Below are 19,174 nucleotides of genomic sequence, written 5' to 3' on the forward strand. Positions count from 1 at the left end.
TAAAAAAATATTTAAATATTTAGTTCATTGGTTAATGTATAATTTTTTATGTAAAAAGTAAAATTTAAATCTCTCTTTAATTATAAAATTTTTTTAAAAAAAAACTCTAACTAAAAGAATAGAAGAAATAGTAAGTCATTCTAAAAATAATATAATAATTACTACAAGAACACTCGTTAAATACGTTTAGACGTGAACTGACAGCTGACAGACAACAATCACACTTGCCATACCCCACTTCAATTGCTCCATGTTGAACGCACGACGGAAGTACAGGAATGCTGTATACCTTGCTTCCTGGGTCCATAAATCAGATGAAGGGGTCATGTTTGAACACACATGCAGACACCGACTCTAATCACATTCACGTCCTGGAAAAAGGGTCCCAGAGAGGTGTTTGAACCCCAACCATGTTTCTTGGAGGGTAAGTGTTATAAGAAATTGACTTTTGTATTTACATCTTTCATCACAAACAGAAGAGCAGGAATAAATATGAATGATTAACAATCATTAATTAATTAAATATCATCCATATTTCATTCTATAGTGTTCAGATTTGTTAGCGGCATCCCCTGCTGGGTCCCATGTTGTTCATTTTCTCTGGGAAGCTTTTGTGACCATGGGATCGAACTCAGAGGTGGAAAACAACAGCTGCAGTTCTCTTGGCAGGGCTCGGGCAACACCCAATTACATAGCGAGATTTCTTGCTTTCTTACTTGTTCGGTCCCATCATCCCCGCTCCAAGGTCCTCCAGCTCCCACGAGCGGACCCCAGCACTCTACTCTGTTGAATTCTGGAATGTTTGAGTGAAAGTAAACCCAAACCAAAGCCTCCTGTAATTCCGGGTAGTTTTTGAGCAAATTGCCATCTCCATGAACAAACGCCTTCAATACCTATATATTTTAATAATATTATTAAGAGATTGATATCTGGAATATTAACACCAATTAAAAAATAATCATTTGTTAAGAGAGATTAAAGAAATGATTAATTACCACAGGGAGTTCTTTGCAGAAGATGAAGTATCTAAGTCTAGCACACAAGTCCAAGAGGAAATGGCCTCCGCTTATGTGACAGTGGACATGTAAAGACATCTTTCCCTTCACTTTCTTCCATTCTGCCACCACTTCGTCTCTGTATAATTTGTTTGACCAACCCTGCAACTGCAAGCAGAAACCCGAATTTCTCTTTTTCCTTCAGTTTTGCATGAGAAAAATATTGTGATCGAGACATAACAGTGAATAGCTTAGGGTCAGTGTTAATCATTTCACGACAGAAATAACACAACATAACTTTTTAAGAAAAAGAATGTATATATCTGTTTAGCAACAGACTCCACATCATATCAACTTTTCTATCTTCCCATGTTTTCCTTTTATTCACTCTCTGATTTTTTTCTTCGATCAGATCATTCTTCTGGTGACCAAAAAGATCCATTTTACCCTCCTTTCTCAATGCAAATCCCCCTTTTCCCCTGTTTTCTTCTCAGTGAAAAATAACAATGCGAATTCCAATAAAAAATGTAAATAACTTTTTTATAAAAAAATCAATAAGCAGGGTTATGAGATTAAAGGATTACCTGAGAGTTGTTTATGGTCTGTGAGATTGCTAAAGTAAGTTTAGAGGTTATGTCACTATGTGTAAGGGTGTAGGTCCTAGGTAGCTTCCCTGGATGCTTCCCATCATCAACTCCTAAAAACAAAACCTTTAGCTTTGATGCCTCGAAAATAGCCGGCCCGAACAACCTTGCTACCTGTTCCAATCCGGTCCATGAAATCAATATAACCTTCCTTTCCAAAGGTTGTAATGAAATAAAAGAAAAGAACAGAAAAAAAAGAAAGAAAGATTACAGGAACAATAGCTTGGTTCTTCTTCTTGGATCTTCTTTTAGACACAAAAAAAGATCTGTTCTGTTCAAACACAGAAGGTCTTGGCTTTGTAGTAGGTAGTACGGGAGCAAAAGTCAAAGTTCCCATAGCTATCCAAGCTCCAACTTTGATGGAGAGAAGCACCCAAATAATAAAGAGAAAAAACTACTCAACAGAGAAATACCGACTATGACAATAACAACAAGATAATTATAGCAAAAAGAGCATGAAGAGCGGAAACTTTGGAGGGGAGGCAATAGAGAGAATCTTGGAGGAAGAGGAGACTGAGACTTTGAAGCTTTGGGAGCTTTTGTTTCCTTTTTGGCTTTTGCTTTTGCTTTTGCTTAGGAGTGGCTTAGCTTAAACTTCTGCCTTTGCTTGTATGTTGAGACAAGTTGGAAAAGCTCCGAAGATATTGAATAATTGGAATGGCGTTTGGGGCAGAGTTTGAAGGAATGCGTGTCGATACGGCAGTTTTTTAGTTAGCAGCAAAAGGGAGAAGAGAGGTTGCTTGAAGCTCCAGACTTCCTGTTAACATTGACACCTGGGTTTAACATCTTATTAACACGTTTGAGGTTGGACTCAATGTCTCTACATGCACACTCCTTTAGCTGGCACCCTTTTATTGACTCCCCATTGCTTTTGGATACTCACTTACTCTACTCTCGGGAGGACAGGATCAGCTTCACGCAATCAACCCTTCTTTTTATCATTGATTAGTGATTACCACCCCATCAACCCTTCCCCGTTCGGATATTTATCTACATGTTCGATCGTAGAGATTAGAACTTAATTTATTTTTGGATAAAATATCTTTATTTTTTTTACTTTTAATTATAATTTCACTTAAATTTATTAATTTTTAAATAAATAATTCATTTTTAAAAATTTTTTATTTGACACATAAATTTAGCGATTAATTTATCATTAATTTTTTTATTAAATTAATAATATGATCATATTAAAAAATAATTTTATTTTTTATTAATTTTAAAAATTATTATATTATATAAATTATAATTTTTAATTTTTAATTTTTTGATTAAAAAAAAACTCTATCCCTTACCTCTTCTCCAGCTGTAGCGTCAGATCCAGCTCTGATTGGAGAGTGCCAGATCCTACTCTAACTGGATCTCCCTCCTCTTGCACTCCGTGCTCTGCAACCCCCCACCCCCCATCCTAGTGCCCCTCCAGCCCTGTGCTACTCAAGAGAGCGCGAGATCCACGCTTTGGCTCCTTCGAGGAAAACGGGATGGGTGGCTTAAGGGTGGCCAGTCGAGTGGGCCACCGACTGGCTTAAAAAGAATAATAAAAAAAAGTAAAAAGAGAGAAAAGTAATTTTAATATTTTACGCTTATCCGTTAATGCTCATGTATTTAGAGTGAATTATCTAGTCCGAAATTATAACTAAAAATGAAAAGAATGAAGATATTTTACTTTTTATTTTTTAATGATTTTTGACATTTCAATTTTTCAAAATGAAAAAGGTGAAAATAGGACTATCTAATGAGAATTACAAGTACTTTTTGCACGTGTTTTTTTTCGGAGTCTCACTACAATAAAATGTTTTCGGACAATATCGGTCATCCCTGTATTTGAATCCCTGCATTTGATAATAGTACTACCATCAACAGGTTTTATCGCTGCCCTTGCCTGCCGTCCTTTGTCCTAATTGTCATAAAAAATAAGAACAGTTCACGTGTTCTAAACCCAAAAAGAAGGGAAAAGAGAAAATAGAAAAACGAAAATGAAAAGTGAAGATAAAGAGGAATGCAAATCTTCTGCCCCGAATTGGTGTCCCGATCCCTGCCCCTCTTATAACATTATGCCATCTGTCCAATAAATGGAAGTTTATTAACGGCTTATGTGGCTTTTACTTGCATCAATCTGATTCTCTCTGTGTCAAATATTGTGACCAATGGAGTTGCTCGAGACCCAGATATGAAGAAGATGATCAAGTGCGGCTTTTTCCTTTCTTTTTCCCCCTTCTTTAATCTCTGTGCTATTCCACCATTACATTAATCTTTTCTGCAAAACAACCATTTCATTGATTTTGGCAAATTTGAACACAATAACATTGTTAGGACAGAGAACATCCAAAAAAAATGTGATCCATCTTGTCAAAACAATGACAGTGTATGTACTTTCTCTCAATAATTATTTTTCAAGAAACAAAACTTTGGAATTCTTGGGATTGTTCTTCGATTTCTTTCTGTCCATGCACAAGTGGTCTGATCCAAAAAAATCTTCAGGATTCTTAAGATTGTTCTTAGCTTTACTCTTGTCCGTGAACAAGTCATCCTTAGTTAAGAACCCAGGCAAAAACTAAAACTTGCTACTGTCTGAAGCCTCCACCATGACGGAAGAAGAAGTAAAGAGCAAAAACTGGAGAGTAACGATTGAAAACATTGGAAAAGAAAAAACAAAAGAGAGTTAACGTGCCGTTAATAAACTTCCATTTATTGGACAGATGGCATAATGTTATGAAGGGGGCTGGAAATGGGGCACCAATTCGGGGCAGAAGATTTGCATTCGATAAAGACTTCCTGTAGCTAAGCGAAACGTGCAAATTGAACACCAACACGTGGAGGATGGAAGAACATTTTTTCAGGCGCGGAGAGAGGGGGGACTAGTAGGGCCCCCAAGTTCCAAACATTTATAATATTTTTCTTGTTTTTGTTTTAAATATTTATATTTTACTTTTATATTTTAACAATTTTTTTAATTTTATCTCCCCAAATATTAAATTTTTTATTTTTTTTCCTTCAAACCTCAAATCCTAGCTCGGCACTGACCTTTTTGTTTTGGGGGTTTTTTCCATCAACCGCGTTTGAGAATGAAGTTTGAACTAGTGAAATTTTGAACCAAGGACATGTCTTTATTTGGGTAGATAAGAGACGTAGTTCACGCCTTAATTACAGCTTTAAATAATTTTCTTTTATTTGCGTAAGGTTCTTTAATTTTCATAAAATTGAAATAAAAATGATTTATTTATATAATTTTTTAAATTTATACTTAATGTATTATCTGAATACGACTTTTATTGGTGAAACAAATTCATTAATGAATAAATTTATATTAATTGGAAACATGCACAAATATTAATTTAAAAGTTAAAATAAACTAAATGCACATAAACTCATAAGTCATACCATTTGCTACCAATAAAAGTCAAAATTTTGAATTCTACATTATGAAAATGACTTTTTGAATATGCATCCAAACTTTTTTTGTTTCATAGTAAAATTAACAATAATAATAATAAAGCAGCAGTTAAAATTCACACCACAAATTCAGTAACGAGACCTACTCTACCTAATTTCAGAATCTCCCTCATCTTCTTCCACCGATTAGGTAAAAATAGACGAATTAAAAGCCAAACAGCTTTCTTACTCCTGAATCGTGATGCTGCATTCCTCATTCTATAAGAGAAATGATTAAAACAGGCAACAGATTTCTATGTACATGTTTACGGGTTGAATAACTTTCTGTTTTGCCATTCATCCGATTTATAAGTGTTAAGTATCATAACCCAGAAAAGGTGATGTAAAATTTAGTAATTATACTTGGAAATTTTTTTCGCTTATAATTGTTCATGCATCTGCTGCCACATCATTCTCTCTCTCTCTCTCTCTCCTTTTGTTTGTCAATGTTTTTTATTTTAAAGGTGCTTGTTCGATTTTCGAAGTGACAAAAGAAACTTGAAGTTGTTTTATTGCGAAGTCAGATTGTCTGTGTGTTTTAATTGTGCTGAATTTCATATAATGCTTTGAGACTGATTCGTTCTATTATGCTGTTTTTGATTGCACCGGTGTAGGCAATACGGATTTTATAGGCATTGGGTTTGTCTTTGGGGACCTGGAGGGATGTTTTTATATTTTTGTAACTCTTTCTTGGAGATTAATTCATTCCCTCCAATTACAAAAAGGATTTTATTAGTTAAAAATAATATGAATTCTTAAATATCCAATCTCATTTTAAAACCACAGTTGATATGGTATCACATCTCACTTTAATACCACAATTGATGTGGGATTCATATGCCTAGTTTTACTCTAGTTCTCGTTAGCAGCTTGATGTTCTCCCCACTCCAACAAAGGTTCACTATCATTACTGACAGAATTCATATGCCCAGTTTCACTCTATCCCTACTGGGAGTGTGACATTCTCCTCACTCCAACAAAGGCCCACTGTCATCAATGATACATTGCTAGTCTAGCTTAAAATCAACTCTGATACCAACTGTCATTAATAATTTACGAGGTGTTATCTATTTTAGTCCATTGAGCTCACAATGTTGTTTCACAAATTGAAGATGGTTTGAACTCTTAAATGCGTAACCGCAATCTCACTCTAGTACCACAACTGATGTGAGATTCATAACTCCCTTTTGGGACCATAACATCCTCCTTTGATGTGAGATTTATAGCTCTACTTGTTGCACTACAACAAAATTAGGTTTTGATTACACTTCATTGAGTAACATATCTTTTTGAATAATGAAACCTTAAAAAATGTAATTATTTAAACTTTTAAGTTCTCTTTTTTCATATTTAGTAGCAATAATAATATGCATTCTTTGCTATGCATTCTCTGTAGTTCATTTTATTTGTAATACTACTAAAAATTTATATAGTACAGTCAAATCTATAAAAGTGTTGTAAAAAGTTAAAAAAAAATGTTAATAAAAATATAAACAATCGCTTTGATGTGAGATTCACATGGCTCTTTGTTGGAACCATGATATCTTCCACACTCCAACTTCAATGTGAGATTCCCATGACTCTCTATTGGGATCGTGATATCTTCCGTACTCCAACAAAGGTCTATTCTCCCCATTCTAATAAGGGTCCACTGTCCGAGTGTAACAGTTTTGTCGTAAAAAAAAGACCTCACAAGTTAAAGATAATGTATAAACCCTTAAATGTACGACCAATGTAAAATTTCATATCCCTCTCTAGTATCTCAATTGATGTGAGATTCAAACATTCCTGCGTCGATATGAGAGCATACGATTACTTCAATGTGGGATTGACATAGCTACTTGCTCCGACAATGTGACAACTTCTCCCACGAGCTCATTGTCTCAAAGTTCAATATGAGTACAACTATGACTATCCACACCAACCTACAAGGCATTGTTTGCTTTGGCTCATTAGTTTTACAGTTTTCTCTCACAAAAATTACCTTACAAGTTAAGCATGGTGTGAACCCTAAAATGTTCAGTCTCACTCTAGTACCATAATCAATATGAGATTCATGACTCTCCTTTAAGATCATAATATATGTAAAATTTATAACTCGTTGAAAACATACAATCGCTTTGATGTGAAATTCACATTACTCCTTGTTGAGACCCTAACACTTTTCCTAAAAAACTAATAGTAGTAATACGAATAGTTAAAACTATTAAAAGAGATTTTCTCATAGGATCATTTATTTTGATTGCTAACAGCTAAGAAAAATACCGTTCATGGCGGAGTTGTAGTTTTTTGTGGCCTGGCATGAATGCAATCTCTCAGTCACTGAATAAATAGCTGGGACAGGGAGCTACTTAAAACGGATTAGGGAGTTTCCCTAAGAGAAAAAACAGTCATACTTCGGACAAAACAGACTGAATGAAATAGAAGTAATTGGTCCTACTTGTTGTTGGCAGAACCCTCGTTCTAAATTGTGAACAGGATCCGCAGCTGAGAAAGGGAGAATTGAATGATACAAAGATATTCTACTTCTTTTGTTCTGTTGTTGAGAGCTGAGAGGGATAGATCGATTTTCTACATATTAATCACATGCGTATGGAGAAACAAACAGATTTGTGGCCAGATTCATCATAATTGGCAACATGCATGATTGAAGGGTACCTTAGGCCCCTGTTATTAGTACCCAAACCTCTTTTCAGGGTTTAGCCTTTTAAGCATCAATGTGTGGCTCTATACATTCATCGTCAACACCATTGTTAATTTTATCTTTTTAGATTTTAAGCTCTGATGCAAGTGGAATGATTATGGTCACGACAAGAGTCAGAATCCAACTTAAATCACCGTTAATTAGTTTTAGTTGAGGTCTCCATATATTATATTGGTATGGGTTCAGCTTGATCAATGAGGTTATAATGTTATAGAATTTGTTTTTGTAGCGTGGCAGCCTGATCAATAAGACCGCCCACATATCAAGTAAAATGAGTTCGACATGTCCGGATAAAGATTAGACACTCAAATTTTAATAATTTTATTTATTTTTTCTTATACAGCACTGTATATAAAAAAATAAAAATAAGTTAATTTATGGTCAAAAGGTTTTTTATTTATTTTTTCTAAAGCCCAATTTAAACCCTCATTCCATTATTTAAAAAAATGAAAAGTTAAAAACTAAAAAAAAAACCCTTGTATTTGGGATTCCATTGCAAATAAGTAAACTTTTTCATTATTAAAAAAGACAAAAGGCTATTACCTGATGCTAGAATAGCTGGACCGACTTAAGTGAGCAGAAGGGCAAATAGAGTTGACTTCGAAAAATAATGGTTGGTAAATATTGGTAGGAATTGAGAAAATATATTGCTAGAATTTTGAAAATATCTGCGGCCATCGCTTGGCTGCTACTGCTAAGTTTTCTTGACTTATCACCTACGCATTTCAAGTTGATCACGTATCAATAGTTGCCCAACAGTACAAGCAATTTTTCTAAATTATTGAAATCGGCTTCGACTTTATTTTTCATTTTCTTTTCTCAAAATTAGAATTACGTAAATAGCTTGCACTATTTTTTCATGCATAATTGCGTCCTGCTTGAAAACTGTTTACGAGAATATAGAACATGACATCACTTGAATTATGATTAAATGCTTCTTAATTTTTCAAATTTAAATTCCTATTTTGTTTTCATATAAAATATATAAATTTAAGATTTTTATATTTATTTTCATAAAAATTGAAAAAAAAAAACCAAATATTTATAGACGAAGAAATAAATTGACGATGGCACCGTAATCTCGGAACCCGAAAGGCTAAGGCCCAGTTAAGGCAGACCTGAAACGCTGAAACTGGGAATGGATAGTTGTCGAAAGGGCCTTAGATTGGTTGAGAGTAATGGGCTGGCCATGATTATTGGATCGGTTTTGCAGTCATGGTCCACTAATTTTGGTTTAGGCTAAAATTTCGTGGTCCTTATACTGCTCTGAACAGTCCTTGTCTAGTGAATACTGACAACACTGAAAAGTGAATCTGGTGAGTCATATATATATATATATAATACTCTAACGTGAATAATAAACTATATAATATATATATATATATATATATAGGTCGTTTTATAAGGTAGTAGATGGGGTTTATAAAAAGGTTTTGGTTTACCATTCACTTGTTTCTAGGTTTATTTATTATCAATGAATTCTTGTACCACTTAAAAACAGGTCATGATTATATAAATCAACAAAAATAAAAGAAAGAATATGACATAAATGAAACAAATATTAATCTCAAAAAATTGAAAAAGTCCCAACTTTTTTCTGTTTGTTGAGAATTTTCAATTTTTGAGTAAAATAGTACAAATAAAAATAATCTCTGAGTAAGTTACATACAACTCTTCCACACATGATATTTTAGGATAAATCACACAATTTTCTTGATTTGGTCCCCTTTTCTTTCTTTTTTTGTTACAACAACTATAAATATTAACAATTTATTTTGTCACCATAACTCAAGATGGAAAAGGGAGAAAAAGGTACCTGATTTGAACCTTCCGAAAGTTTCGAAGCTTCATATCACTTTATTATTAATTAAAGCATCAACTAATTAACACTAGGGTTTTTGGCACTTCTTCTCTCCGGTGGTCCTATAAACAATTCCGTCTCCACCTCCATGCTCTGTACGTGGTGGAGTTCATCCGTTTGGCTTGTTGGTGATTGTCGCGGCTGCATCCCACACTGACGTAAAACAACATGGTGAACTGAATCATCATTTCATGATAACAATAATCCTTGCTTAATATGGAAACTAGTTAATACCAACACTCATTCGTCAGATTAGAGAACAAGCTGAACAAATATACCTGTTCTCGCAGCTTTGCGTTTTCTTCCCCAAGGCGTCTCTCCTGAATGTTTAACAAGGCAATGGAGATAAGTAACCGCAGTCAGAAAATTATTCTTGCAAAGGAAGTTCCATGGAATGTTAGGCATGCATTTGGGAAATGCAAAGATATATAATCACCTCGCCCTTTAGCTTCTCAATCTGCTCCCAAAACAACTGATTCTGAACGCAGCAAAATCAAGTCTTAAATTTTTCGGTAGCAGATTCTTTGTACACAGACATGAAGTATCTTTGAACATGCATGCGAATTTAGATGTACCTTTCTCGCCCTGATTCGGCTCAAGCTTCGTTCCAACTGGCTTTCTAACAGTTGTAGATCGTTGAAAGAACATGGTTCCAATCCATTTCCCAAGAGTTTTCTGTTACATTGAAAATATTCAAGTTTAATGCAGATGAAGAAAAGAGACTCCGAATATGAAGTGGAAATTCAGCAATAGGCACAACTGTATACAAGTTTCAAGCTAAGGATTTAACCGTTTAGAGTCTTCGAGAAGTTCGATCTTCTTTGCCATGCTGTGAGCGTCTTCCTTTACATTCTGCATGCTCAAGTTCAATCATTAGATATGGAATGACAAGCATTGATGAATAGGTGCATCATGAGAATAAAATTGTTTCAATAGGTCTTAGCTAACAGAAGCTATGAAAGACAAGGGTTAGTATAACATCTTATATACATTTTCATATTTCATCACTTCCTTAAATTCCAAAGACAAGAGAAAGGAAATCAAAATGTAAAGAAGAAGTGGTTCTAGATGTAGATAAGCCACACATGTGATTGCAAATGTTCTACTCCAGCCCTGCAAAGAAAATCCTATTTTCACTTGGACACAAAGAGAAAGGAGGATTTTCACTTTGGAAGACATAGAATAAACAAGTTAAACAACATAACATCAACTGAACATTTCTCAAAACACCAGAAAATGCTGAAGCAGTAAAAGAAAGGGTGGCTGGAACTACCGGCATATTTTCCTCTAATGCTGCTTTGCTGCATATTCCATAATCCTTCTCTCTCTTCTGATACCGTTCTATGGTCTTGTTCATACTGAGGCATCTCAAAACACAAGAAATGAACAAGAATGAGTGTACATCCAATTTCCATTAGTACTGATAAAGCACCCTGAAACGATAACATTTTCTTTTGAAAAAAGCATAAGTTTTTGCTATTTCAAGAAAAGCTATTCCAAAGCCGCCAACACATGAATGCAAAACAGTCACTGACACATAACAGTTCACAACTACACCCACACTCACAGCGAAGCAACCAGGTCGTTGTATATCCATCTCACCCTAGCTTTTGCTAACCCATTAATGAAGTTCCAAAGATCAGACATGAGACTAGCGAACCTAGCTTTCCCTTATGGAAATCTTGACCGTTCAATTTGTTTTTACACATGCAAAAAGGTCTATGGAGATGAGTTGAATATAGGAACCTTGGATTTTAACCGTTTTAAAGAGAGATTACAATCACTAAATCATACCCGAGTTGTTAAACTTCGCTGTTTCAACTTCATTAACTCTATATATTCTTCATGGACAAGTCTCGCTGAACTAGATTACAAATTCCATGGATCTGTCACTTCTAACAATGCTTTGGTTCGGTTTCAAGCTCAAAAAATTAGATCGAATGTTCAGTACGTAGCTGATTAAAGCACTTCTCCCTTTTTCAAGATTGGAAGTTACAATAAAATGTGAGGCAGAATTCGTGGCATGAATCTCTCAGAAGCTCAAGAATCCTCAATTTTCAAAGATGTACATCCATCACACGCTAGTTGAATTGTGGAACAACCACATTTTTCTTCCTAGAATCACGTCGCTGAACAGAAGAAGCTTTCAAAGCAAGAAACAGTATTGAGGTTAGTGTCAATATATTACCTAGAAATTAAGCATCTTGCTACTATCCTACCATATCGAAAACAACAATGAAAAAAAGGGCTGAATACTTTGGATTTAGAAAAGAAATATAGATTGCATCGTGCACGCTTAGAGTAACGCACACTGCATTCTCTTCGAAACTGTCCTTTCCAGCTAAGATCCTCTTTTTTTTTTTTCAAATATTCCTTTTGGACCGCATCTTCCTGGTCCATTATTTTTTCTTTTCGCTCATCAGCACAACTTCCTGAAATTACAAGAGATACGGAAGACTTCGGGGTGGCTGCATTCTGAATACATGTTTAGTTGGTTTGTTGGTGCAGTTAGATCTTTTGTACCAGTGATGTTCTAGTTTCTGTAGATGTTTTCTTCCTGCAATCTTTTATAGCATGATCAGATTTTACTTTTTAGCTTTTGTATCGTTTCTCGATATTTTACTATAATATTTTGGTTTAGAAAAAACAAAGAAAAGGATGTCTGACTATCTACCTCGGACTTGGTGCTAACACAGTTGACTGTCTCCCTCCTGGACCAAGGTAGATGATCTACTGTAGTGAATAAGCTTTAAAAAGAGCTAATTTATGCTTCGGCTTGAATCTATATCAACCAAAGGCCATAAAGAGAACACAAAAGGTAAGTCCTGCATGCTTTTTGCATTCAAACTACCTGAGGCGGAGTCAAAGATCATAAGTTGGGGAAAACTAAGCAAATGTTGGCCAAATTTATTTCTTTACCATGAGGGGTACAAGACCTCATTCATGGAAAGGATCAGCAAATTAGCCTTTTCCTTCAATTTTGGAATCTTGTCTCTCTGTTTATACAAAAAGAAAATGATCACGATGAAGTATATATAGATATAATAAGGTTTAACAACATGATAATGGGAATTAGGGTCTAGCAGAGGCATCAATAGAGGTAATAATACTGGTCTTAACCAAGTTTTCAGCTATAACAGTTACTATAGTATCCAAGCATGAGAATGACAAAACAGTTTTGTGGAACCACTCTGAACTTAGGAACTTAGAAGAAACAAAAGATTAGTTCCAACCAGATGATTGCTCTATGTGTGCATATTTCTGTTTCTTCAGACCAGTATTGTTCAGGATTTGACTCCAAAAGTATTGAAAGGCAAGAAGACAAAGTGTTCATCAACTATTGAACCAAAAGTAGTTTTCACAAATCTAGAGTGTGGAGGCTTAACTGAACTTAATATTGGGTGAACTTCAAACCATAAGCAAAGACAAAACTAATTCCAACTAGCCCTCTCCATATGAGGAAAAGTAGAATCTTAAGTTTGAATAATCAAAATAGAATAAAATAAATAAGTAGAGAATACTCAGAAATATTTACTTGGAGCATTCAGAATATCAAAGAAAATTTTCTTCTAAACTAATCAGATCAGTCTGATATAAATTTAAATGCTGTACAATATGTGATCATGATGTTTGATCACAAAACAGACCTGCCATTTGTTTGAGTAATCATGCAGTTTGTATCAGTTACTGAATATAGATATATGTTTCCTGTTTTGCAATGTTAATAACTGCAAACCATAAAGGCACTCTTTCTCACTGTTTAATAAAATGACTTGAAATATGTTAAAAGGTGAAGAAATTGGACATTTCTCTAACTGGCCCTTAAAATTTTCAAAACTGGAATGTATGCCTATACAACAATACTAGAATTTTTTAAAAAAGAAAAAAAGAAAAAAAAATCAGTGAATGTTAGCAAAGAATGTGGAAATTTTGAAGCTTTCTAAATGGAACCAAAGATCTTGCTTCCAAATGCTAAAAGAATTTCATGAAGTACTCCACATAGATGAATAGAAATGGATGATGGAACCTGGTTCCTATTCATGTTAATTTGAAACTGAAAAGCATTTCTAACATATGAAGGACAAAATTAATTGTAAGGACAAGTGAATTATCATCCTAGTCTCTCTCAATAGAATAACTTAGTAGAAATTATCATCCTAGTCTCTCTCAATAGAATATAAAAACTGCACGATCACAAATAGATATCCATATGAGGTATCCGTTAATTTTTATGAGATTAACACTCAATTATAAAAATAACATATTCAATCAAATAAGTACATAGTAAAAATATAAATTCATTTATAAAAATTTTTTAACTCTATTACCAATATATAGAGTAATAATACATTAAATTACAAAATAAAATGGGAATTATAAATTGCTAAAGTCGCCATGATTGTGGATGGAGAGCATCCTATCACAAGTGTTATGCATTGAAACTACTTAGTTCTTATATATTTTCGTTTTCATAAATTTATATTAGGCACAAAAATAACATGAAAAATGAAGCATGAAACTAGTTTCTCTGCTATCTAAAGCTTTTAGGCCAACTAAATCTTAGCTAGTCTCACACTAACTCGGATATGGAAGAGTATATAACTCATTTAATTTAGTTAAACATCAATCTCAATTCAATAGTTCAAAACTTGAGTAAAATTTCTCTAGGATGAGTGAGAGGATATAAAATCTTTAATTACCAGATGAACAATTGTCTTAGCATCTTGAATTCTTTTGCAACTGCAGCCTACTATTAATGACCATTGTTTCACTTTGAAGCTGCCATGTTAATCAAACTCTTCATTTTTTCTCAATGAATTTGTATCAGGTATACCTTGAACACTTAAAAAATGGGTATGGAATAAAGGCATAACTCGTTCCCAATACATGAAAACAACTTAGAAAGCACATAATTTATACCTCTTTTACATCGACCTACATCTAATACTCGAAGTTGAGACTAAGTAACAATGAAGAATGGCCTATAAAGGACAAGTTTCAAGTTGTGAGAGCAATGATTTCATGTAAAATGGTGAATGCAGGAACCATCTATGAATCATCCTCATTAAGGCTTCAACAAAGATGATAATCCTATTGTGATTGTTAGAATATCTATATCTCTAGGAAGCCATGCGCAAGATCAGTCCTAAAAGACATATGCGCCTTGAGATTATCAGATGTTCTCAAGCTAGGGATTCATGTAGTTGTGTAACCTCAATTATAGATGAGTGAGTTTTGGCTGAGTAATTATCTATAATCTTTGTTTGAATTAAACATGAGGTCCTAAAACAAACACGATTAACACTAACACTAAAAACAAGATAGTGGGGGTACCTTGAAAAAAGCAATTTATTTCTCATAATTCATATGTATGTAAAAAAGGGAAAAAAAAAACCGTATATACAAGAAATGCCAGTTGCCAAGTACAAACTCAACTCTTGCTCAGAGGCCCCCCTTAAACAGTCAACAGATTCCCACTTATTTTTTTTTCTTTACTTTTGGTTCAAAATAAAACTCAAAACAATTTTTATCACCCATAGGAAATGTTGATAATAAACCAACAGAATCAAACCAAAAATATTTTCATAAAATAAGCATATATATCGTTGCTTCATGCTTATTAATTGTCATTAACTTGAATAAGTGTTTTAAAGCTTGCTAGCTAGGGTAAACTGCTTTGAATATAGCTAAACACCTAGACTTTAGTGACCATCAAGGTATATTTTACCCAATAAATGAACCCTAAGACCATGATTATGGTATCTCTCTCTCAGGACGTGCTGGTTAAAGAGAGGCAGAAATCTGCAAGACCACTTGGAACATCAACTAACAAGGAAAACCCAACAGAACAAAATCACTATGTTAGATTCGATTGTAAAGAAAAATATAGAAGAGAGAAAGAGATCAGAGATCAGTCCCTTCTGACAGATAAAGCCTGAGATCATCTTGTACTCCCAAGTACCTGCCTAGCTAAATGGTTGGAGAACGGGGCCTCTCTATAACTAAGTATAATCCACGTCTAATCACCAAAATTAATTCATATCCTCCCAGAATTAATTGCAGACTTGCAAAAGCAATTAACACAGAAAAAAAGAGGTACTGGTAAAAGAAATTGCTTGGCATATTTATTTACTCGTATAATTACTAGCCTCCATGTATATGAAGATGAAAAATGAAGATGAGAAAACGCACCTAGAACTAGAAAACTCATATAGCTTCCCTCTGGGAGAGAAGATGATGAGTGCAACTTCAGCATCGCAGAGAACTGATAGCTCAAATGCCTTTTTAAGCAGTCCATTTCTTCGCTTTGAAAAGGTAACTTGCCTGCTTGTTGCATTTTCTATTCTCTTCATCTGAGTTTTCCCTCTCACCATTTCTCACAGTAGTAGTCCTACAACAAAAAGAAAAATGAATTCTAGAGGAGAAACCCAGAAAAGAGTAAGTACTGCTTGAATCCTAGGAAATATATATATATTTGTCTGAACTCAAACTTGATTTTATCGTCAACGGACCAAACAACAAAGACCCAGATGAGGAAAAGGTTTCCAAAAATAGAAAGGGAACAACTGAAATAATCTACTCAAATTAGGAAAAACATTTATTGCTGCCAACAAGGATCCTGAAAAAGATCTTTCCTGTTATGTGAAAGCTCAAGTTGATGTGAAGAGAAAAAACAAGATTTTATTGGGAAATTTTTTTGAAATTTCTCTTGAAAATGGAAAATCTTATAGAAACCCTAGATTTTGCAGAGGAAAAATGACTTGACCAATTTGTTCCCTATCACTCCCTCAAGCAAAAACCCTAGACTGAAAGTACTTCAATAGTAGCAAATGAGAAAACAAAAAATTTATAAAAATAGACAAAGTCTAAGCAAGTGAAGAACCTAATCTCTTTCTTCTTTTGGTAAATTCAGGAACAAAAAAAAGAGCCACCTCCCAAAAAAAGAAATACAGAGAATAAATGCCAAAACATATGATTCCACAACGAAGAGAGACGTAGATGCACCGAAAATGTATGCCCACAGTGTGAGTATACGACACCTGTCCGGTTTTACCGACAACCTCCACGCCCGGTATCCACCGAATGAAGCAAAGCCAGCGTCTGAGGTGAAAGACATGGAACATTTCTGTCGGTTGCATGCAAAAATTGGACACTCACCGGACACGATTAAAAGATTTCTAATGTGGTCCGTACAACGTTTGGAAACATGTCTTCGTCCGTCCGTACGATGGCATAGTGGAAGAGCCTATGGGAGTTTTCCACGTCACCACTTTAGTGATCATAATCAGGCTGGGTTCACGTGCCTCTTCCTTGTTTGGTGGGTGGGTTTTGGGGCCCCCTTTTCCTCTTCTTTTTTGGCCAATCTGTTCTTCTTTCCTATTTTTCTTTCTTCCCCTTTGTTTTCTTTCTCTACTCTCCATTTTCATTTTTTCGCATATTCTAGGTTTTCTTTTGAAAAAAAAAAAAAACTTGTGGGTTCTGTCAAGTGGTGGCGCACTATTGGATTCTAGATTTTTTTTTCAAAACAATTATATGTTATTAATCATTTTTTTATTTTAATTTGTGACAGTGGGTCTTACGGGACCACACTAGGGATATGAGCCCTTAACTTTAAGGTGTGACGTGGGCACCTTTGATGGCTCCAGATTTATGGTGCCTCGTGGTTTAGCTCTTAACCTCATAGAGTTAAGGACAAAGATTAGGGTCTAAATTTTAGATATATAGGCAATATACTATTCTCTTATGGCCACACAAAAAATAACAATGCTTCTTTAATTAATATTAGGAAGGCAGCTCGCGCGATGCTGTGAGTTGTTAATTAAATAAAAAAATTTTTAATAATTGAAAGATATTTATGAAGTAAATTAGTTTTCATACATAATAGTTGATTGCATATAGAAGAGAAAAGAAATTTGTATATTTGTAGAGAATTAGAGTGTTCGAATAATAGAAGTAATAGAAAATGTGTATTACATATTTGTAGAGTAAGAGGTGTTTATGTAGTTCTTGAAATATGCATACAAAAATGCTGTAAAGATATTGATAGTAGTGGCAAAATAGTAACATACAAATTTTTGTAATTGTGATATTATTTGTTCATTTTTTTTCATATACATTGTTGTAATATGTATATACAAAATATACTAACAAATAGATAAAAATCAAATATCATAATGTAGATAAACCAAGAAAAACAAAGAGTATTCCAGAAGCTAAACGTGTCTTTTACAAACAAAAAGAAATTAGCATAATATTTATAATACAAAAAGACAAAAGAATTCAAAGAACTGAAAAATAGTGACACAAACTCAAATAATCGGTCAATAGCAATCCCAGCATTACCATAAAAGTTAAACCAAAAAATCAAGCCAACTAACAATTAACATGACCAAGCAAGATGATATAAATCTTCAAATACTTTATCCTTTTCTTGTTTCCAATTATCAAAACGACATAGTTTCAAAAGCTAACAAAATTCTAACAGCCAAACCCAACCTCTCACAATGGCACATGAATCAAAATCTACAAAATAAGTTAAATATTTAATGTTCCTAAAAATTTATGATTTTATCTATCAACAATATAAGAATATGATGAACCAATACTGCTAGAACCATAATTTATGAACACATATAATCACAACTTATATCAAGCGATGCGAACCAAAAATAAATGGAATATGTAAAAACCTTGAAAATAAAACAATGGCAAGTTCAAGATGGCACTCCCTTCCCAAAAGGCAAAATTGTGCCGTGTATTATCAACCTCTGTCATATCTATTTGACAAAACTCAATCTGAAACTATTTGCATAAAACTGACGAAAATCTTTATAATGGTAGAATAGAGAAAATGATTACCACTCAGATATGAATGTAAGGAAGTAAAATCGGTATTGCAAGTAAACTTGTTATTTCAAGGAACACCACTACAGCATGAAAAAACAAAGTTTGACATCAATAACAAACTGTAGCAATCAAACTCAACAAAATCTTAAAAATGCTTTAATTCAAACTAAATACCGTTCAATAATTAAACGTAGCATTTGTTTTTCACTAAAAGACTAAATGTTCAAAAATAAAATAGAAAAAAATAATAAAATCAGCTTCAAAAAAAGTTCAGTCTGCAATATTAATAAATTTAATATTTCCTAAACCACTCCCTCAGTCCAACCAAAATTAAGGAGACTGTGATAAAATGACAATAAATTGCAATTGCAATGGCAAACAGTGAATCATATGATGCAAAAAAAAAAGATGATATGGTTGGAGTGGTTACGTCTCGTCATGATTACCATCGAATGATTCCGAAAGACCTTCCACTTCTTGGTTCTGTAACTCCTGATCATCCAGTTCAAAAATCTGTTCGATCTGTCGCCTCTTTACTTTCTCTTCCATTTCCTTTTTTTGAGCACTTTGCTGTTTTTTTTCTTTTTCCTCTTTTCACTATGTTGTCCCGACCATCGCAATTGACCCCCGCCTCATAGCAATTTTCCCTCGAGAAATCGAAGAATTGTTCGTTCCTTCTTCGCCCACTCTC

General features: G+C 34.0%; 2 protein-coding genes and 1 long non-coding RNA gene across 3 annotated transcripts; all 3 read right to left on the reverse strand.

The window, feature by feature from the left end:
- On the reverse strand, positions 127–2,477 carry LOC18606423 (protein STAY-GREEN, chloroplastic). Its single transcript, XM_007040018.2, has 4 exons — positions 1,851–2,477; positions 1,580–1,753; positions 996–1,163; positions 127–893 (listed from the first exon to the last, which is right to left on the reverse strand). The coding sequence occupies exons 1-4, from the start codon at positions 1,974–1,976 to the stop codon at positions 537–539; spliced, it is 825 nt and encodes a 274-aa protein (XP_007040080.2). The 5' UTR covers positions 1,977–2,477; the 3' UTR covers positions 127–536.
- LOC18606424 (agamous-like MADS-box protein AGL19) lies at positions 9,322–16,568 on the reverse strand. The gene is made up of 8 exons (XM_007040020.2): positions 16,520–16,568; positions 15,829–16,027; positions 10,910–10,994; positions 10,427–10,488; positions 10,212–10,311; positions 10,073–10,114; positions 9,915–9,956; positions 9,322–9,789 (listed from the first exon to the last, which is right to left on the reverse strand). The coding sequence occupies exons 2-8, from the start codon at positions 16,008–16,010 to the stop codon at positions 9,655–9,657; spliced, it is 648 nt and encodes a 215-aa protein (XP_007040082.1). The 5' UTR covers positions 16,011–16,027; positions 16,520–16,568; the 3' UTR covers positions 9,322–9,654.
- Positions 11,989–12,613, reverse strand: LOC108661437. The gene is made up of 2 exons (XR_001927271.1): positions 12,556–12,613; positions 11,989–12,418 (listed from the first exon to the last, which is right to left on the reverse strand). It is a non-coding gene; the product is annotated as an uncharacterized LOC108661437 (long non-coding RNA).

This window comes from Theobroma cacao, chromosome 3 (assembly GCF_000208745.1).
Source record: "Theobroma cacao cultivar B97-61/B2 chromosome 3, Criollo_cocoa_genome_V2, whole genome shotgun sequence".
NCBI classification, from domain to species: domain Eukaryota; kingdom Viridiplantae; phylum Streptophyta; class Magnoliopsida; order Malvales; family Malvaceae; genus Theobroma; species Theobroma cacao.

What these genes read in the sequence shown, in the direction of transcription:
- LOC18606423 (XM_007040018.2), bottom strand. Translation starts at nt 1,976, where the DNA reads ATGGGAACTTTGACTTTTGCTCCCGTACTACCTACTACAAAGCCAAGA. An exon ending in AGAACCAAGCTATTGTTCCT is followed by an intron (nt 1,754 to 1,850) that starts GTAATCTTTCTT and finishes GGATTGGAACAG; the next exon opens with GTAGCAAGGTTGTTCGGGCC. An exon ending in AGACCATAAACAACTCTCAG is followed by an intron (nt 1,164 to 1,579) that starts GTAATCCTTTAA and finishes TTCTGCTTGCAG; the next exon opens with TTGCAGGGTTGGTCAAACAA.
- LOC18606424 (XM_007040020.2), bottom strand. Translation starts at nt 16,010, where the DNA reads ATGGTGAGAGGGAAAACTCAGATGAAGAGAATAGAAAATGCAACAAGC. An exon ending in CTTCTCGAAGACTCTAAACG is followed by an intron (nt 10,312 to 10,426) that starts GTTAAATCCTTA and finishes TCAATGTAACAG; the next exon opens with AAAACTCTTGGGAAATGGAT. An exon ending in ACGCAAAGCTGCGAGAACAG is followed by an intron (nt 9,790 to 9,914) that starts GTATATTTGTTC and finishes GTTTTACGTCAG; the next exon opens with TGTGGGATGCAGCCGCGACA.